Source organism: Coturnix japonica, chromosome 11 (genome assembly GCF_054131305.1).
Source record: "Coturnix japonica strain WE chromosome 11, WE-NBRP24, whole genome shotgun sequence".
Lineage (NCBI taxonomy): Eukaryota > Metazoa > Chordata > Aves > Galliformes > Phasianidae > Coturnix > Coturnix japonica.
In genome coordinates this window covers 20,582,978-20,603,312 of record NC_140673.1, presented here as the reverse complement: position 1 = coordinate 20,603,312, position 20,335 = coordinate 20,582,978, and the positions used below count along the sequence as shown (strand labels likewise).

Below are 20,335 nucleotides of genomic sequence, written 5' to 3'. Positions count from 1 at the left end.
CTGCGGGCGCCGCCATCTTGGCTGTGCGGCGGGCGTGGTTTGCCGTAAAGCCGTGAGCACCGACCCCCGTCACACCGGCGGTGCGTGGCTCGGAGCTGCGGGGCGCGATGCGGGCGGGCGCCGAGGCTCCGCACCAGGTGCTGGGCCGGCTGCGGTTCCTGCTGCAGTGCAGCGAATGCTTCCGCCGCTCCCGGCCGCTGCCCGCCGCGCTGTGCTACGTGCCCCGCGAGGTGCAGTACAAGATCTGCAAGGACCCGTCGGCCGCCGCCTCGTCCCGCAGCCTGTTCAGCGTGTGGGACAGCCCCGGGCCGGCGCGGGGCTCCAAGCGGGCGGCGCGGGCCACCATCGAGGTGCGGAAGGGCGGCTGCCTCCGCGCTACGGGCGAGGAGTACTGCAACGGAGCGGGGCTGTGGGTGAAGCTCAGCAAGGTAACGCCCCCCGCTGCGCTCCGAGGGTCCGGGCCTACCGCGGGGCGGGGGGCGGCTCGGGGCCTGCGCTGCCCGCGGAGGGGCCCGGTCCCCGGCCCTTGGGTGGAGAACCGCCCCGCCGGCCCCTGGCATCGCCTCGCTCCCCCCGCCGCCCTCTGGCCGCGTCCTGTCGCCACCTGGTTGTGTTCCGGCCGCCTTCCTCATCGCTCGTGTCTACACCCCGTGCCACTGTCCCTTCCAGGCTCGGGCCTTGGCGGCGATGTGAGGCCCGGGGCCCTTCGTGCAATGCTGAGTGTGTCTGTGGTATCGTACCGTCATTAAGGATGGAAATGATCTCTGAGATCACCCAGTCCTACCCCCACCCCACCGTGCCCTATGAGCACATCTCTCAGTGCCACATCCCCACTGCTGTGGAACACCTGCAGGCACGGTGACCCCACCACCGCCCTGGACAGCTGTGTCACTGCAGCACCGTTCTGTAGGAGCAGAAATTGTTCTTAATATCCAGCCTGAGCTTTCCCTGGGGCCACTTGAAGCTACTGCCTCTCATCCCATTGCTGTTACCCAGCAAAAGAGGCCCACCATCACTTTGCTGCAACCTCCTTTCAAGGAGTTGTAGAGGTCTGGGGGGTCCTTACAGGATGTATTTTCCCCCACAGGAGCAGCTGGAAGAATACAAGAGTGGCTGTGATCTGGAGGAAGGCTGGGTCCTGGTGTGCAAGCATGCAGAAGGAGGGGACAGGCTGGTCCCAGTTGAGTCCACAGAGAGGATCCAGAGGCAGCAGCAGTTGTTTGGGGTTGATTACAAACCTGTGATCAGGTATGGGGTTGTGGCTCACATCCCTTCCATGTAGGTTGTGGAAAGTGTTACAGTTCCTAGGCTGATTTACAAGATGCATGTGTCCAGCATCTTGCCTTCCTTGTAACTGGGAAAAGTGCAATATGCAGAAAACCTCAAAATCTGTCTCCAGAGTCTGACTTAGAAAAGAAATCAAGGTTTTGATGCCCACAGTGAGAAGCTGGAGAAGCTTTAAACTTGAGATTTCTGTTTTAGAACCTTCAGGTTGTTTGTAGTCTGAGCCTGCTGTCTTGATGTCTCACTTCCTTATGTGTACGTGAGCACTGAAGTTCTCATCTGCTCATGTTATGCTGCTTGTGATTTTGATGTCTTTTCCCTCACAGTCCTTTCTGTCCTGGACTGAAAAGTCCCAGCCTGCTTGGCCATTTCTTATACAAAAGTGACACAGTGAGGAACCCAGACGTGGAATTGCCTAGTTTTGCTTGGTCACTATCACCAATGCAGCTGGGGCTATTGATTGGAAGAAGTAAAGAGTGTCTGAACAGAAAAGGAATGTGATAAGGATATGATGGAGGATGAAATGCAATGTGGCTTTAAACCTGAATCTTCCCCTTCCAGCTACTTCTCAAGTACCTGTGTTTTTTCCCCTGGGATTCTCTCACTCCGTCTTGTTTCAGGTGGGAGCAAGTGGTGGATCTGACTTACTCCCTGCGCCTGGGAGCAAAGCCCAAGCCTATGGACCAGGATGAAGCTGCAGTAGAGAAGCTTCGGTAGGAGCTGTTTCATGGTGTGTGCACACTTCAGCTGTGGGTGGGTGCAAGCTGCTGTCTCTCCCTTGTTGCTCAGACAGCCATCTCTTGTAAATTGGGGTGTGGAGCAAGACAGGAAGTGGGGAAGCTGAGCTCTGCTCAGTGAAGTTTTGTTCTAAATAAGCCAGCATGAACCAGAAAACAAGGTGAATCTCAAGGCAGACTTGGACTTACTGACCCATTCACCTGGCAGGGGTCAGCGAAGCCTCGCTGTCCCTGGATCTCTAATACTGTTGACCTCTTTGTCCTGGTAGGTTTGTGCCTCCAACATGGACTTATGAATGTGATGAAGACCTGGTGCATTTCTTGTATGATCATATTGGTAAGGAGGATGAGAACTTGGGCAGCGTCAAGCAGTATGTGGACAGTATCGATGTCTCATCCTACACGGTGAGTAGTGTGTGTGGGGTAAAGGGACAGGGCTTGATCAACCCTGCTGTGCTGTAGGGCTGGGAAACGTGTGTGTTGGGTGTGCTGTCCTACTCTGGGATGGTCTGGTCTATGTTATGTGGTTGTGGAGGGTAAGGTGCAGACTTGGAGGGGAGTGTCATGCTGAGCATTGTGTAATGCAGCCCCTGGATGAACTGTGCAAGCTGTGATCTGAGAAGTAAATGCTAATGGTAGCTGCTAAGCTGATTTTTAGGGAGAGTTTCATACTCTTGTGCTGTGCATGTGACATCATAGTGCCTTAGCAGGCCTGTCCCAGCACCCTGTGCTGTATTCTTTGTGTTAACCCAGAGGCCAGCAAATGGGAACGGGCCAATTTGATACCCTCTGGTTCTATGATTCCTGACAAAAGTAGCCACTAAGGAGAAATAATCCTGGCCCTCTCTGACTTTCCCTTCATTCATTGCCCTTTTCCAGGAAGACTTCAATGTGTCGTGTCTGACGGACAGCCATGCTGACACGTACTGGGAGAGTGATGGGTCCCAGGGCCAGCACTGGGTGCGGCTCAACATGAAGAAAGGCACCATTGTCAAGTGAGGCATCTCTCCCCTGTGTGCTGACCCACTGCTGGGGTGGGCACTGCAGCCCCTGCTCTGTGCATGAGTCTGTCATGGCCTTAGGTTGCTGTGCCCTCCCTGCTCCTTGTCCCCTGCTCTGGCTTTGGGTTTGAACAGCTCTTAGCCAATGTTGTCATAGGTACCTGAGGGTATCAGCACTGTCTGTATGTGCTTGGTACAGGTGTGGCCAGGCTTTGAGGGAGGAGCAGTGGTAGCTGTTCAGAAGTAGAGCTGTCTCTTAATTTCTTGATTCCTTTTGCAGGAAGCTTCTGCTGACTGTTGATACTACTGATGAGAACTTCATGCCCAAGCGTGTCGCCGTGTACGGGGGTGAGGGGGACAACCTGAAGAAACTGAACGATGTTGGCATTGATGAGTGAGTGGATGGAGGTGGGAAGTGTAGTGTGGCCCTTCTGAGGGCTTGAGGTGCTGGGCACCTCAACTATAGGTTGTCACACCAACTCCAGCCTCACTTTAGTGGCTCAGGGCCTTGGGAGAGGCATTTTCCATCTCTCCAATCTAACACTTTGAAACCCCATTCCCAGCTCCTGCAGTCCTGGCCTTTCAGATGGGAGGACTTGCTGATGGTTAACAACTAGTATGGCTGGGTTAATTCAGAGAGTTGTACTGTCTTATTGAACAAGACATTGACTAGACCTGAGGTAACAGGAGGTTTGGATATTCATGTGAGCTCTGTGGTACTGATGGAGGCAGGCAACTGGGTCTGGGTTCCTCCTGCTGCTTCCAATTCTGAAGGATGCAACTTTTTCCTTACGAGCAGCCAAGTGAATTTTGACAGGTTGGGCAAGGGATCAGCTCTGCAGCCTCTGTCTGTGCTGTGCTTGCAGGAGTTACATTGGGGATGTGTGCGTCCTTGAGGACATGACAACACACCTGCCTGTCATCGAGATCCGGATTGTGGAGTGCAGAGGTAGGGCTAGGAGTTATGGCCACATCTATAATGCACCTGTGAGATACTGTACATTGAGTTTATTCCTGCAGCTTGTACTTCTTGGCCAGGTACTCCAGAGCAGCTTGAGGATTTGCAAGCCTTGTGCTTTCAGCCTCTTTTTCTTTTCTTTGTGTCTGATTTTGTTGTTTTGTTTTTTTTCCCCTCTTCTTTAAATTCCTCATTTCTGCACAAAGATCTTTCAGACTTTCAGTGCTCAGACCAAAAGCTGGTGAAGCTGATCATGTTTTTAGTGCTCTTACTTGGAGATGGTTCTGACCTTCTGCATCTGGAAGGCTTACTTTCTCGTGGACTTATTATCTGTGGCCTTCCTTTGGCAGATGATGGGATTGACGTTCGCCTTCGTGGCATCAAAATCAAATCCTCCCGACAGAGGGACTTGGGGCTCAGTGCTGACATGTTCCAGCTGGCCAATTTAGTACGCTACCCCCGCCTGGAAGGGACAGACCCTGACCTGCTGTACCGGAGGGCAGTGCTCATTCAGAGGTACTGTATGGGTGTGCAGTGGGGTGGTGCTATCTGCAGGGATTGGTGCCCTCTGCAGTCCAAGTAATGGCTGGGAGCTCTAAAGCTCTGTGACACCACCTGGGATGGGTATCCTGGACCTTGGAGAAAGTAGCAGAGGTTTTCTTAGGTAGCTTTCATACATTTTTAAGAAGAATCTTGCAGTTCAAGTTCAACATTTTGTGTGTTGCAGGTGCAGCTTATCTGTGTTGCAGGGGGGATAGGGAGGCAGATGCACACAGAGTCCCTTGCAAAGGGTGCATAGTTGCTGCAATGAGAGTTTAGTGCTACAGGCTCTTTGATTTTAAAAAAAATCACACTGGCTTGTGTTTGGTCAGCTGCTACTTTTCTGTTTGTGTCTGGAGTGCCTGGCCTGGAATAGGCTTATTCAGATCCCTTTCCCTTCAGGGTGTTGCAGTACCTTCTTCTTTGGGATTTAGGTTCATCAAGCTCCTGGATAGTGTCTTACATCACTTGGTGCCAGCCTGGGACCACACTGTTGGCACATTCAGCAAACTCAAGGTGAGTGATTTCCTCTGTGTCTTGTGGGGCCTCAATGAGGCAGAGTGATTGCACTTGGGCTGTGGCAAGGGAGACAGTCAGTGCTTGTTGCTTTTAAAGCAGCTCAAGGGAAATACCTGGCTGAGCTCCTTTCATTAAAGCTGTGAAAGGCGATATTGTTTTGAGACTATTTTCCTGCTAGAACACTGATGTGGAAATGTTGTAGCTGTGCAGTAACAAGAAGAATGAAACCAAGGCTCTGGGGGTGAGAGAACATCACCCACAAAAGGACTCAGACTGTAGCTGCACTGGTTGTGTGAGCTGGGCATACATCCCCTCTGAGATCACAGCCCAGCACACTCTGTTCCCGTGCTTGCTGCCAGCAGTTTTGAACTGGCTGTGTCCAAATGGCAGAGCTTCTTACCAGTAACTACTTTCTGGCTTTTGATTTGCTCCTTTCTCGTAAGACTCAATTATCCTTCCAGTTGTCTGTTTTCCTCACATCCTCTCCCAGAATATGCTGGGCATTGCTAGGGTAGTCTAGCTCTGTGTGCTTCCAGGCCTACTGCTAGAAAACACTGTAATCCCTGTGCCAGCTTAGCCTAAAACCCAGAGCATTTAAGGATTCTTGTTTGTCTAGCAGAGCTTGGTTTCATTACAAGTAGGAGGAATAGTAAGACTCTTGTTCTGGTGAGAGTGAAGGAGAGTCCAAGCAACGTTAGAGAGTGAGTATCAGATGACTGCTGATGGAGGGAGAATTGGGCTCGGTCTGTCCGTTAAGCCAGAAAGGAAAGTCTTTGGAGACAGAAGATCAGATAGAGAAATTACTGTTGAGGAGAATGTGGCTGTGTGTGGGCGGTTGTGGATCTGGGAAGGGGAAAGAACTAGGAAGCAGGTAATGTGCTTTGGGCACTGGGCACTTCTGACATTTTGAACTTACCTGTTGGCAGCATATCAAGCAGTTCTTGTTGCTGTCCAAGAGGCGCACAGCTCTCATTACACAGTGTCTGAAGGATTCAGAGACAAGCAAGCCCAACTTCATGCCACGGCTCTATATTAACCGACGCCTGGCTATGGAGCACCGAGACAACCCTGCCTTGGATCCCAGCTGCAAGAATGCCGTCTTCACTCAGGTATTTCTCCTCCTGGGGAGGACTCCCCACTGCTTTGAGGAGAGTGGAGCATCCTAAAACCAAAATGAACCAGAGGGAGGTGGGTGGAGGGAAGAGCTTGGGAGGTAGAGTTACCTGGTGACTTCAGGGTTTCTTTACATGACTCGTAGGCTCTACAATTACAAGTGCTGATGATCTCTTATCCAGGAATATCTGAATATCAGAGCTGATGTCTTTGTTCTGTATTAGGTTTTGTTGTTGACATGTTGCTAATGCACAGCATAACGATCTTATTACACTGAAAGGACAGCAGAGGCTTCTTCTGTGACAACAATAACGCAGCTGCACACAGTCCTGTGGCATTACAGCAATTCTAATATTCCTATTGTCATTCTCCCTCTGTTTCCAAAAGATCTATTGCTCAATGTGTGCACAGACAGCCTAGACTGAAACAAGTTTTCATCTGCATTCAGTGTACCTCTGAAGCTAGGAAGCTGCAAGTGGTGTAAAATACTGTAATTATGTTGTGTTTTCAGAAGTGAAAGGCTGTAGGCCATTTAGGGGTCAGCTTCAGTTGGTATTAAAGGGTTTGAGACAAACGAGATTCCTTCCAATTTCCAGTCTTCACTTGGCACCGTTTCTTCTGGAGAGGGGATACCAGCTTTGATCTCTACTTGTTGCAGGTGTATGAAGGCCTGAAGCCCTCTGACAAGTTTGAAAAGCCTCTGGATTATAGGTAAGCAGCATTGGGTGTAGGAAGGGGATCATGCATTGCTGGGAGCTATGCCCTCTTTCACAGCAGGGTATTTGGCAAGCACCTCTGGAAAGGCTTTGCTAAGTCAGACATAGGATGAGGGTCTGTTCTCCCAAGGTGTTTCCTCCCGTTTGAGATTGAGGTCTTGTCTTAAGCCCAGGCTGCTATGCCCCAGGCCTCTGGCCTCCCTGCTCTCTCAGCTGCCTCCTCAGTCTCTCCTTGGATTTGGGTGCACTGAGCACCTACAGCAGTTGAGGCAGTTCCTGGTTCTCTACAGGTGGCCGCTGCGTTACGACCAGTGGTGGGAGTGCAAATTCATCGCAGAGGGCATCATTGACCAAGGTAGGGGCTGTGTGGGCAAAGGGGGGGCAGAGTTGCAGGTTGATGGTGTAACCCTGTTGCTGCAGGGTTTCTCATTTGCTCCCAGTGTTATTGCTGCTGGAGGAGAAAGGCAGGTCACCTTGTCCTGCCACCTTCTGCAGTGTTGTGGGTAAGGAGAATTGCATTCTGACAGTGGTGTCAGACCTCCATTAGTCACTAGCAGCAGTTTTGACAGTGGCAGTGTTCCCTCTGGCTGTTCTACATGAGCCAGGCAGTGGTGTTACTTCTGCTGTCTTATTTCCTCTGATGCCTTAGGGCTGTGACAGGAGCCTGCTATTCAGCTCTGGACTCTGTTGGATCAAAACCCCAAATCTTATTTCTGTGCTCCTGAGAGTCAGCACACGAGGAGTTTCTGTCACTAAAAATGCCATTCTTCTGGGATTGCAGGTGGTGGTTTTCGGGACAGCCTGGCAGACATGTCGGAGGAGCTGTGTCCCAGCTCAGCAGACACTCCTGTGCCCCTGCCCTTCTTTGTGCGCACATCTAACCAGGTGCTGTGGATTGGGGGTACTTGAGGCAGAAAGTACTTAGTGCACACTATTGTGCCTGGCGAAGCAGAACTGTTTGTATCCCCCTTCATGCCTGAGATGTACCTATCTTTGCTAGTTCAAAGCCTTTTCTCATTAACTATGAAGGACTGAATATATTGCTTTGTGACATTCTGGTTGTAAGATATGTTGATAAGTTCCTCACTTGGAACATTACCACAGAGGTCGTGGGGTTTAGCCCTCTTCCACTGTGGAAAATTCCCAGTCACTGCAAGAGCTGCTTGTAGTGCTTCATGCTGGGCTGAGTGTTGACTCTTATTCTTTTAGGGTAACAGCACTGGAGAAGCCAGGGACATGTATGTCCCCAACCCCTCCTGTAAAGACTTCCCAAAGTATGAGTGGATTGGGCAGATCATGGGAGCAGCTCTGAGGGGCAAGGAGTTTCTGGTGAGTTTTCTGGTGTGGGGGTTTGCCACAAAAGAATTGTTAGTCCTCTTGTGCCACTTATCCAACAGGAACATGGGAAGGTCTTGTGATCATGCACTGGGACAAAAGGTGTTAGTCAGGGTTTGGGACCGAGAGCTCGCAGCCCGAATTTCAGGTGATGCTGCTGGGAACCTGAGGGAGGGTATCTGGTCTCTGCTCAGTTCTATTTAGGCCAGGGTACCTGATGAGCCCTGCATGCAGACAGGGAGACTGGTGAAGCCTCCACTGTGGTTGAACCCCATTTCTATCCTTGGGACTATCTCCTTTCTCACAAACTCAGCAGAACTGCTCTTCTCCTTCAGGTCCTGGCTCTTCCTGGCTTTGTATGGAAACAATTAACAGGGGAGGAGGTCAGCTGGAGCAAAGACTTTGCTGCGGTGGACTCAGTGCTGGTGAGAAGGACTGGGAGGCTCTGCCTGTGCTATTCCCTTCTGGTGCTCTGCAAGTCTATGATTTCTATACTGACAGAAAGGGCACTATTAGAATTTAATACATCTCAGAGCTGATGCAGACATAGCAGTGCTGACTCACTTTCAGCACACAATGCCCCAAGGTCTGCTAAACAGCAAGTGCAGCTGTAGGGCAGCATATCCCACACTGCACTGTTGTCTCAGTCACTCTGGCCCCTATCTGGAAAAGTAGGAGGTGAGGGACCAGGCATATTTCTGCCCACTGGGCATGTCTCTAACAAACACTGATCTGGACAGGTGAAACTCCTGGAGGTGATGGAAGTGATGGACAAAGACACCTTTGAGTTCAAATTTGGGAACGAGCTGACCTACACAACAGTGCTGAGTGACCAACGCATGGTGGAGCTGATTCCCAATGGCAGCAACACCGTGGTCCGCTATGAGGACCGTAAGGAGTTCATCCGTCTGGTACAGAAAGCTCGACTGGAGGAGAGCAAGGAGCAGGTAATGCTCTCCCATAGCGTCAGTGGCCATTGAATTCCCAGAGACATACGTAAGCGTGTATAGTAGTTAATGTCCCTGTGCTCATTAGTGAAATACTGGGCAGTCCTTTAGGGTGGCATATAGCAGCATGAGAGACAGAATTTTATTCTCAGTTCCAATAGAGGCTTCCTGAGTGAACTGGAATGCATTTCTCTGGGATCCCATTCCCCACTGCAGGTCCCATGGAGCATTTGCTGAGTGGTCACTTGGCTTCAGTTCAGTGGTCCTCAGACTCAACCCTGAGCCAGGAAAGTAGGCAAGACATACTGCTCACCTGCCTTGCCTTCTTTTCAGATCATGGCTATGCAAGCTGGGCTGTTGAAGGTGGTACCCCAAGCTGTTCTTGACCTCCTCACTTGGCAGGAGCTGGAAAAGAAAGTTTGTGGAGACCCTGAAGTCACAGTTGATGCCCTGAAGAAACTCAGTAAGTGAAGGCCCTCTGCTGAAAGCTCTTTCCCTGAATGACTGTCTTTCTTCCGTGCTGAGACAAGGGGTGTGTGGGAGCCATGTATTAGCCTTTGTTATGGTGATGGTATGAGCCTGTTCACTTTTTGCCCTTAGCTGAGTGCTAACAGGATCAGGGAGGGCCCATGGCTATGCACAAGATGCCATGCTCTAATTTGTCCAGGAGGAGCTGAGATCTCTAAGACTTCTTTTCTGTATCCTCTGGCAGCTCGGTTTGAGGACTTTGAGCCACTGGACACCCGTGTTCAGTACTTCTGGGAAGCACTCAACAACTTCACCAATGGTGAGTGATTTGCTCTGCCACTGCACGTCTCCTTATGCCGTGACAACCTCTAAGTGCTGGCTGGGAATGGAGAGATTGAAACCACCCTTGTTGCTGCCTGGGGAACAGATGGGAACCGAGCAGAGCAAGCTGCTGGGCTAGAGGAGATACCTGGAAGTGGCTATGCTTGATCTCATGTTGCCCCGGGATCCGTTGATACCTTTGTTCTCCCTTCACAGAGGATCGCAGCCGCTTCCTCCGGTTCGTTACTGGCAGAAGCCGCCTCCCAGCACGGATCTACATCTATCCAGACAAAGTAGGGTGAGTCTGTTTCTTTTTCACAGACTGCAAGGCTAACAGATCCAAGGGATCTGCAGTCTGCTCTTCTTTCTTTCCTTGTTGGTTTGCTGATTCTAACCAGTTTGTCACCTTTCCCCAAGCTCTGAGACAACAGATGCATTGCCAGAGTCCTCCACCTGCTCCAGTACCCTCTTCTTGCCCAACTATGCCACGTAAGTGTCATAGCTTCTCTGCAACTGGGGGATTCTATGTCTGAGCTTTCCTAGCCTCTCTGCTGACCCACATAGCCCCATTACTTTGCTGTGCTTTTATTTCCCCAACTGCATCATGTGACTGTTGTGATTTTTTTTTTGTGAGCAGCTTTTGAAGCATAGCCTATATCTCATCATCTCAGCTGGCAGATGCAGAAATTGCAATTCCTTCTTGTCTTTCCCCCCCCTTCTTCCCTCCCTAGAGCCAAGGTATGTGAAGAGAAGTTACGCTATGCAGCCTATAACTGTGTGGCCATTGACACAGACATGAGTCCATGGGAGGAGTGATGTTGCAGCCTGACCGAGCAGCATGGACAATCACTTGACAAAACTATACAGTGGGAAGAGCTCCCTTGTCCTCCCAGATTATGTATATATAATAAACATCTAGGTGTGAAGCCTGGCTTCCTACAGTGGTAACCAGCACCACTTTGGACACAGAGGTTTGGAACTGACTTGGAATGTAAATGTTATTGCAGTAATGAAACCCTATTTCCAGCCTTCATTCATCAGAAAGGCCTAGTAGGCCTTTGCAATGAGTTTCTTCTCCCAGTGTTCCCATTGCAGCTCCATAACTTGCTCTTCCCAGACTGTGTTGTGCTCCAAACAGAAGTGGGACAAAGAACTGTGAGCTGCAGCTGAGAGCATTATGTGTTAGAGGAGGTCACTGTGTCCTAGCCCAAGTGTCCTGACTGCATTCCTTTGCCTTGTTCCTGCTTTCACATGAGGTCATGGAAGTGAGATCATTCATCTAGGTTTGAGAGGTGCTGCAGGGGTGCCTTTGGCCACCAGGTGTCACGACAGGCTTGTACAAGAAGAATGTGGGTGCTGTGGGGTGCTATTACATGACAGAGTCCCTGTTCCTGTGACCCCCTGTAGTTCTCCACACCATTGCACAGCAGCAACTGCTGGGGGAGCTGCTCCCCTGCAGCATGTGGGAACAATTTGCTTTCCTCCCTCTCTATAGTCTCCTGGTTCTGCATTCTGCCCAGGGCATGCTGGTAGCCTAGCAGCTGTTCTCCCAGGCTCTTTGAGCCTTGTTTTTCTCCCAAAAGCCTGTGTTACAATTAATCTGTTACGGTTCTCATGGAGATGTACAGGCAGGGCCAAGCTCTTCTAGACAGCAGAGGTGGCAGCAGTATCAGGCAGAGCAGCGCTGGCCTCTTCCTCTCTGACGTGGGGGGAGAGGTGGATGTGGTGTGGGGGGGAGGACAACCATCACCCCAAGGTAGTGGAGAAGCTCTGTGTGTTTCTGAGTTTGGAGCAGGTCAGTATGTGTGACCAGGCAGAAGGCAATGAAAGCTTTACAACATCAAAGCCATTCTTGGATTTTTCCAGCCCTGAGCAGGGTTTAGTTATTGCCTCACACTGTGAGCTACCCACCACAGGCTGCTTTTACACCCCAGCTTCATCTTCAGTCCGTGAGAGCTGCTGGTCCCTTACTAGTGACTTGTGCTGGAGTGGGGCCAGTGCTGTGAGGTAGGATTTATCGTGTCTGAGCACATCATGCCTTACTCTCTTCTGTTGGAGTCTGTCATTCAATTGCTCCTGGTTGTAAATGAAGTCATTCCCTTTACCAGGTTTCTTAGAAACTGCCGTTATTCCCAGAACTGCTGAGGGGCTGTGCTGAAAGGAATGCAGGATCAGCAGAGCACAGGCTGAGGTCTCCTTGCATTACAGTGAGTGGAAGGAGCATAGGGTGAGCAGGGAAGTCCCTTTTGGCAGGGCTGGCTTACAGCAGAGCCTTCCACACATGCTGTGCTGGGTGCTAAGCCCCATCTGCCGGAGGAGGAGGTTTCTTTAAATCCTAGAGTTGTCTCAGAACTGAGCTCTGTGACTTTGCAGCTGATTTCAGCAGTAAAGCATGCAGAGGAACAGGGTACTGTGATACCCTTCTGCTCTGGTGGCTGAGTCACAGCCCGGTGTGTTTGCTTTAAGTCAGTGTGAGTGAGCTGGTGGAAGGGCTCTGACCTGCTGCCTTGGCCATGGGTGGGAGTGCTGGGGAAGAAATCTTTAGCATCACACTAAGGAGCTCAGAGAGCAGCGGGGTGAGATGGGGTCTGAAGTGGGCCAGCCCAGAGCCTTGCATGATGCCAATGGGGTAGAATTGATCCTGCTTCTCTGACTGTGCCTGCTTACCGGTGAGGGAGGTCAGCAGGAGGGTGGGTCGCTGACATGCAGAACTTGAAGAAGGAAAGATGAACTCCTCTCTGGTGCTTTATTGCAGGGCATGGACGTTTTGGAGGAGGTGACAGAGAGAGCAAAGTGATGTCCGTGGGGAAGGACAGGCCCTGTGCTATGGCGCTGTGCCCTCCTACTGCTGTGTGTGGCCAAGGCAGGGGCATTTTGAGTAGCACAGAGAGCTATGAGCAGGAGTGTTCCCCCTCCATTGCTGAGGCTGGAATGGGTTGAGGTCAGTGTTTGGGCCAAGGGCATCTTGAGCCATTGCTGGGACGAGGCCTGGAGTGCTGCTGGCTGTATGGGTGTGCTGGGAGGAAAGAGGTGGGGAGGGATCAGTGACAGCTCTGGGGAACCACTTTCTCTCCCCTGATTTCAGCTTGCTGAATTGTCATAGAGTAGCTCCAGGTGATTAATAGCACGTGTAGCCTAGCTGTACTTGTTCTTCCACTAATAGCCTGCAGTATGACAAGCTATAAATAGTCAGACAGGAGCCGTCTGTCCCTACCTCACCTGGGATCTAAAATAAAATGAACTAACAACCCCTGCTGGTGTTTCTGATGCTGTGTCAGCTGAGGGTTCTAGTAGTGCTGTTGTGTTATACGGTGCTGGAGGGGGATGGCACGAGCTGAGCTGGAAGAGAAGGCAGGCAGAAGAGCCCGGCCCTGGGGCAGCTGCTGCTGGGTAACAGGGCTGATGTTATCGCGGGCTGGGATGGAGCTGGACTATGCCCAGCCGTGAGTGTAGGCAGCGCAGGGGGAGACCTTTGAGCTCAGCCAGCGGCTGTTGATGGCAGACGTTGTGTGCCCGGCCCTGGAGCTCCGTGCGGCGCAGGGTGCGGCTGATTGAGCCCCACAACCTCACCCCGGTATGTGACAAGCGCCCGCAGCACGATGTGAGTCATCACGAGGTGACCGAGTTCGGCGTTCCAGCTGCCCCGGGGCAGGGTGTTCTATGAGCCTCACGGCAGCCCGTGCCCACCCGCCAGCCCCGAGCTCACGTTCCCTGTACTGTGACCCCGCCATCTTCTCTTCCCGGACGAGACGGAGCTTTTCTCGGCTCCCGGCCCGCTTGTCCGGCTCATTGCCGGGCGGTGCGGGGCTGATGGGCGGAACGCGGCCGCTTTCCGGCACGGCCGCGGGTGGGGCGGTGACGGCGGCCCGAGGACCGGAGGCGGAGCCGGGGGCGGCTGCGGAAGGAGGCGGCAGCGGGGCTGCCCGGGGCCGGGCGGTGCGGGAGCGGTGCGGGGCTCGGAGGTGCGGGGCGCGATGCGGGCGGGCGAGGAGGGCACGCACCAGGTGCTGGGCCGGCTGCGGTTCCTGCTGCAGTGCAGCGAATGCTTCCGCCGCTCCCGGCCGCTGCCCGCCGCGCTGTGCTACGTGCCCCGCGAGGTGCAGTACAAGATCTGCAAGGACCCCTTCGCTGCCGCCTCGTCCCGCAGCCTGTTCAGCGTGTGGGACAGCCCCGGGCCGGCGCGGGGCTCCAAGCGGGCCACCATCGAGCTGCGGAAGGGCGGCTGTCTCCGTGCTACGGGCGAGGAGTACCGCAACAGCGAGGGGCTGTGGGTGAAGCTCCGCAAGGTAACGGCGGGGCAGCGGCCGGGGGCACCGCGGTCGGTTCCGTGCCCGCTTCGGCGGCGGGATGTGTCACTTGGGGCCGGGTTTGATTTAGGAGCACCTGGAGGAGAACGGGATCTGCCCGGAGCTGGAGGAGGGCTGGGTGCTGGCGCAGCGGTTCGGAGATGGGGGAGATAAGCTGGTGCCGGTGGATCCGGTGGAGAGGATCCAGCAGCAACCCCAGACCTTTGGAATGGTTTACAAACCCGTGGCCAGGTAAGGCCCAACACTGCTGCATCCTGCTGCCGTGCGCTGAGACTTAGAGAGGATGTGTGACCCAGCCATTCCAACCACTTGGCTCCCCCCAGCCAGCCATCCCTGCTATCCCATTATCCTACAGGGTGACACCAGTCCTCCCAGTAATGTTCCCACAGCCCTCGGGCACCGCTGGCACCTCTACACGAGGCTAAGGCAGGAATCGCATGGACACACCAAGCACTGACCCTTTGTTTTCTCTTGTGTCACCCCTCTGTTTAGCTGGGAACAAGTGGTGGACCTGATGTACTCCATGCAGCTGGGACAGAAGCCCGTGCCAGTCGAGCCAGATGAAGATGTGGTGCAGAAGCTTCGGTACAAGCACAGCTCGTGCAGTGGTACCACGGTGCCCTGGGGGTGGCCATACCTGCAGGGCTGGGAGGGCGGGTGCTGCCTGGTGCCTCCTGTGTCAGTGCCACCCAGCAATGGCCTTTGCTCCAGGGACTGTTGGAGCAACTGGGCTGGGTTGGCCATAAACACCTGTCGTGGTAGTGGAGATGCAGCTGCTTAGGGCCATCCCACGCGCTGATAGCAGGATGCTGGGGCTGCCTCGAGTTGGGCCTCTGCACTGATGGGTAGGTTTGGGGCACAGCGTGATCTTCCCATTCTCTTAGCATGGATTCCCCATAGGTCAGTGCCTCCAAATTGGAGCTACGAGAAGGACATGGAGCTGGGGCGCTTCCTGTATGACTTCACCGACAGGGATCACTACTGCAAGGACTGCGTTAAGGAACATCTCAGCGGCATCGAGGTCTCCTCACAGCTGGTGCGTAGCGGGGCTTCTCTGTCCCCTACACCCTGCACAGTGTGCCCAAGCACCCCACAGCTGCAGGGAGAATCACCTCCACAAGGGGCGGTGGTAATCTCTGCTGTATTAGTGAAGCTGCCAGGAATTAGGCATCTGCAGCGAAACAATCCTGGGCATGGCTGTGGTTTGCCCAGAGGTGCTCAGCTTCCTCCCTCTGCTCTTCTAGGATGACTTCAAACTATCCCACCTGACAGACAACCAGGGAGACACCTACTGGGAGAGCAACGGGTCCCCTGGGCAGCACTGGGTGCGGCTCCACATGAAGAAATACAGCGTCATCAAGTGAGACATGAGGGTGTCCCCTCCCTGGTTATGGCAGGGACAGAGCACAGTCTTTCTCTCAGTGCAGCTTTCCTCGCGCTGCAGCTCGAGGTGGAGGCTCCAGGAGGACACAACCCCTGGGATGCCTCTGAGGGCATCTCTGAGCAGCTCCGGATGGGAGGACAGTGCTGCATCGTGTTCCTCTTGCCCCCAGGAAGCTGTGGTTGATGCTGGACCCAAATATCAACTCCTACATCCCCAGGCGGGTGGCTGTGTATGGAGGGCCAGCCAACAGGCTGCAGCACCTGAGAACCGTCCTAATCAACGAGTGAGTAATAAGAGAGGAGCAGCCTTGACCTAGCTCCATCTGCCAGCCCAGCACCTTCATCTCTGCTTCTGAGCTTCATCTGTGCTGTGTCAGCTGAGCTGCAGCGTACTTCCTCCCAGCTGGGGATTTTGGAGGGCATTTCTTGCCTCTGGGGGTGCACTGCTGCTGCTTCCTCAGTGCTTTCTGAGCACCTCTGCCATGCTGTAGCTGCGGGCTTTACCTCTCCATCTGCCCCACATCCTCCTAGTGCCTTCCTTGAGGTGGGCACCCAGAAGTATGAAGATTTTCTCCTCCTCCCCCAAGACTCGCCTGTTTGTTTGTACTATTTTGATGATTTCTGTTTGAAACAACACCTGTGAGACGGTTGAGGTCCCTTTCCTGGCAGCAGGAGCTGTCTCCATTCTTCATGCCGGCAGCCGCAGTTGTTTTTCCCTGCATACCCATCGGTCTTTGCAGGGACCTTGGCAGAGGCTTTGGAAACACCAGTGAATCACACATCGACTCACTTGTCCTCTCAAATCACTGCTTCCTCCAAAAACGGACCACCCTCACTGTGCCTCGCTCTTATTCATGTGGCCAGCTCTGCTCCAACGTCTGTGCTGAGGCAGCTGCTCGTGGTCACTTTGCCTTCCTGCCCTGCTTTGTCCTTGCTGACTCTGTGCTCTTTCCTGGCTCTTCTCTGGATGCGGTTCCCACCTCCTTCAGGACGTCCTCTGTGTTGTGGGCAGCCACTTCTCTCTGCTACATCCTCTCCTGCTGCAGCCCTGGTGAGGCGCACTGAGGACTTTAGGGTGCTGGCATTCCCATGGTGGGAACCCAGCTTTGTCCTCTCCAGGGCTGTGCCCTGCAGCCCTGCCATTAGTGCATGCTGCCTACAGGAGCAGCTATCGGGATGTGTGCATCCTACGTGACATGAAGACCCACATGCCGGTACTGGAGATCCGCATCTTGGAGTGCCGAGGTGAGCTCATGCGTGGGATGCAGCCACCTCTGGCTTTTTCCCTGCCCCACCAGCTGCTTTGTGGGGTCACAGGAGGAAAAGCTGGTATGTCTCTGCAGCATCACTGTGCTTCCCTGGCAGAACAAGGGTACAACGTCCGGCTGCGAGGGATTAAGTTCAAGTCCTTCTTGGAGGCAGACATGAACCTCAACGTAGACATGTTCCAGATGGCCCAGCTGGTGCGCTACCCACTGCTGGAAGGGGTGGATGCAGACGTGCTGTACCGCAGGGCCATCGTTATCCAGAGGTACAGCATGGGGACAGCAACAGGAAAGACAATGCTCTGGCCTCTAGCATGAGTCTTGCTTAAAGCCTGCTGGCTCCTTTCCTGTGTGTGGTATAGACTTTGCCTTGTGGTTCCCCATCTGAGCACAGCTGCTTCCAGTGCCTGAGGGACACTGTGCTGGCCATGGGGCTTAGAGACCCTGCACAGCATCCTCACCCTTCTCCTCCCTGGTCTTCAGGTTCACCCAGCTCCTGGACAGTGTCCTGGGCTACGTGATCCCCATCACTGATGAGATCGACAGCGCCTTCAGTGTGCTCAGGGTGAGCATTTGCTGGGCTTCTTTGAGATGATGTGGGTAGGACCATATTGTCCTGGGCTGGGCAGGGCGCCCTGGGTCATGTCCCCATTTTCCCTGTACTCTCCCTTGGACCAAGGGAGACAGACCAGCCCAGGGCTCACTCTGGTGTTCTGTACCCCAGCTGTTGCTGGAGGGATGGGGGAGCTGAGCATCCCCTGTGATTCTGAGGAGGACAAAAGAGGGTACATGGGGCAGGATCAGGTCTCTAACCCCACTGTGTGTTCTCCATTAGGGCATGAAGCCATTCCTGCAGCTGTGCAAGCTGGGCAAAACCCTTGTCACCTGTTGCCTGCAGAGCTCAGAAAGCAGCCCACCTTGCTTGCTGCCAAAGCTGCTCATCAACCGGCAGCTGGCCCGTGAGCACAGGGCTCACCCCGAGCTGGACCCTAGTGGCCAGAACTCAGTCTTCACCCAGGTACAGCAGCATCAAATCGAGTGCTTGATGGTTTGGCATCACTCAGCATCGCTGCCTCTCCATCTCCCTCCATCATACTATCCTGCAGGTGTATGAGAACCTGAAGCCTTCCAAAACCAACAACTATCTCCTGGACTACAGGTGGATTTTCAACTTTGTGTTGCCTCCCTGGAGCAGGATGCAGGCACTCAGTGCTGCTGTGCCTCTCAGAGGAGGTTTGCACAGGGTTGTTGCTTCCCCACAGGTGGCCTCAGACCTACAACCAGTGGTGGGAATGTGTGTTCACCACGGAGGGCATCATTGATGGAGGTGAGAGCTCTCCTGTTCCTCCTGTCACTGGGCACAGTTTGGGGGTCTCTGCTGCCATGGTGCCCTGCTCTGCACATGTGCCCCATGGGTGGAGGTGTGGGTGGTCAGATCCTGCAGGCTCACTGTGTCTCACACTACAAACTCCATCTCCTGTGCAGGTGGTGGTTTTCGGGACTGCTTGACAGACATCTCAGAGGAGCTGTGTCCCAGCTCGGGTGATGTCCCCATGCCCCTGCCCTTCTTTGTGCGCACATCCAACCAGGTTTGGCACCCCCAGCCCAGCAGCATCCTCACAGCAGACTCTGGGCAGGGGTTGAATTAGAGTTTGGTGTCTCCCTCCCACAGGGTAACAGCAGCAGCGACACCAGGGACATGTACGTCCCCAACCCCTCCTGTAAGGACTTCCCTAAGTATGAGTGGATCGGACAGCTCATGGGAGCAGCCCTGAGGAGCAAGGAGATTCTGGTGAGCATGGCGCTGCCTGCTTGGTGGCAAACAGCTTTGGTGTGGGTCAAATCCATGCTACTGGTTCCCCTGCCACCACATCCCGTGGCTGGGCCACCCTTGGCTGCTGCTGGGGAGGGCACATCTCCAATCCCTCTGCAGGTCCTGGCTCTGCCCAGTCTGGTGTGGAAGCAGCTGTCAGGAGAGGAGGTCATCTGGAGCAAGGACTTTGCTGCTGTGGATGTGGAGCTGGTGAGCAGGGCCAGGACCATGCCATGTGCTCCCATGGCTGCCCCCGGCTCTGCTGTAACAGCATTGTCCCTTCGGGTGGCAGGTGAAGCTGCTGGAGATGCTGGAGGAAGTGGACAGAGAGGCCTTCGAGTTCATGTTTGGCAAGGAGCTGACCTACACGACGGTACGGAGCGACCAGCGCATGGTGGAGCTGATCCCAAAGGGCAGCAGCACCGTGGTGCGCTATGAGGACCGCAAGGAGTTCATCCGTCTGGTGCAGAAGGCTCGGCTGGAGGAGAGCAAGGAGCAGGTAATGCCATGGCCCTGGCCATGTAACGGGATTGCTTGTCAGCTCCTCTGTTTGGCCTGGTTGTTCACAGTGGGTTGTAGGGCCTGAAGCAGTGATGTGGCTCTCCTCAGGTGGCGGCCATTCGTGCCGGGCTGCTCCGCGTGGTGCCCCAGGCTGTGCTGGACCTGCTCACCTGGCAGCAGCTGGAGAGGAAGGTCTGCGGGATCCCTGAGGTGACAGTAGATGAGCTGAAGAAGTTCAGTAAGTAGTGGGCAGCATTAAGCTGCGCTCATGGATGCTGCTCATCCTCTGCACGCATCCTGCCCTGTGTCCTGCATCCACCCCATGCTGATGTCCTTTGTGGAGCTCTTCTCACAGAGCCCCTGTGTGTTCCTTGCTGCAGTCACCTTCGAGGACTTTGAAAGCTCCCGTGTCCTTCAGTTCTGGGATGCCCTCAAGAACTTCACCAGCGGTGAGTGACCGCTGTCCTGCTCTGCACCCACTGGGCCAGGCCTTTCAGGGTCACTTCTCCTGCTGGGAGTGTCCCTTGGCTTTCCCAGGCCCTGAAGGTGACCCCAGCTCTGTTCCCTGTCCTTTCCCAGAGGATCTCAGCCGCTTCCTCAAGTTTGTCACCGGCCGCAGCCGCCTCCCGGTTCAGCTCACCATCTACCCGGACCGTTCCCTGTGAGTCTGCCTGTCCTGCAGGCTGTGGTCCTGCCATGCAGACCCCTGACCCATCTCTCCTTTCTCCCAAGCCCTGAGCGGTTGGACATGATGCCCGAGGCCTCCACGTGCTCCTGCACCATGTACTTGCCCAAATACTCCACGTGAGTGCCTGGGGATGAGGACGCTCAGCCTCCCCACCATGGGGGGCAGTGGGAGGGAGGTCAGTGATAGACCCCGACCTAACCCAGTGTCTCACCCCCAGGGTCAAGATGTGCGAGGAGCTGCTGCGCTTCGCCGTGTATAACTGCATGTCCATCGACACCGACAAGGACAACTGGGACTAGTGGCAATAAAAGCACTGATTGCTCACAGCTGTGTCCGTGGTGTGGGGAGCGCTGTGTGGGGGCTCTGCGCTGTCCTTTCCCCGGCCGTGGTTGTACCCTCATCCTTATCCTCTTGTCCCCGTGATTCTGTGGGTTCAGTG

The 20,335-nt window shown here is 54.1% G+C and overlaps 2 protein-coding genes across 6 annotated transcripts; both read left to right on the top strand.

Moving 5' to 3' along the window:
- Positions 1-41: 41 nt before the first annotated feature.
- LOC107317447 (E3 ubiquitin-protein ligase HECTD3-like) lies at positions 42-13,189 on the top strand. Of its 5 annotated transcripts, none has more exons than XR_014932811.1 (21): positions 42-428; positions 1,088-1,248; positions 1,905-1,997; positions 2,291-2,426; positions 2,901-3,016; positions 3,303-3,416; positions 3,889-3,971; positions 4,331-4,496; positions 4,923-5,036; positions 5,966-6,148; positions 6,811-6,863; positions 7,159-7,223; positions 7,650-7,753; positions 8,078-8,197; positions 8,539-8,628; positions 8,944-9,150; positions 9,484-9,613; positions 9,863-9,937; positions 10,156-10,237; positions 10,357-10,428; positions 10,671-10,865. XR_014932811.1 is itself a non-coding variant. In XM_015870155.3 (21 exons), the coding sequence occupies exons 1-21, from the start codon at positions 108-110 to the stop codon at positions 10,753-10,755; spliced, it is 2,538 nt and encodes an 845-aa protein (XP_015725641.1). In that variant the 5' UTR covers positions 42-107; the 3' UTR covers positions 10,756-13,189. The 5 variants fall into 5 exon arrangements, 1 of the variants encoding a protein (XP_015725641.1); XM_015870155.3 differs by having other exon boundaries at positions 4,955-5,036; positions 10,671-13,189; XR_014932809.1 differs by lacking the exon at positions 7,159-7,223 and having other exon boundaries at positions 4,955-5,036; positions 10,671-13,189.
- Positions 13,190-13,816: 627 nt separating this feature from the next.
- LOC107317449 (E3 ubiquitin-protein ligase HECTD3-like) lies at positions 13,817-20,222 on the top strand. Its single transcript, XM_015870156.3, has 21 exons — positions 13,817-14,225; positions 14,317-14,477; positions 14,739-14,831; positions 15,147-15,282; positions 15,491-15,606; positions 15,800-15,913; positions 16,792-16,874; positions 16,995-17,160; positions 17,378-17,459; positions 17,730-17,912; positions 18,001-18,053; positions 18,157-18,221; positions 18,380-18,483; positions 18,567-18,686; positions 18,828-18,917; positions 19,000-19,206; positions 19,317-19,446; positions 19,589-19,657; positions 19,788-19,869; positions 19,941-20,012; positions 20,114-20,222. The coding sequence occupies exons 1-21, from the start codon at positions 13,914-13,916 to the stop codon at positions 20,193-20,195; spliced, it is 2,520 nt and encodes an 839-aa protein (XP_015725642.2). The 5' UTR covers positions 13,817-13,913; the 3' UTR covers positions 20,196-20,222.
- The last annotated feature ends 113 nt before the right edge of the window (positions 20,223-20,335 follow it).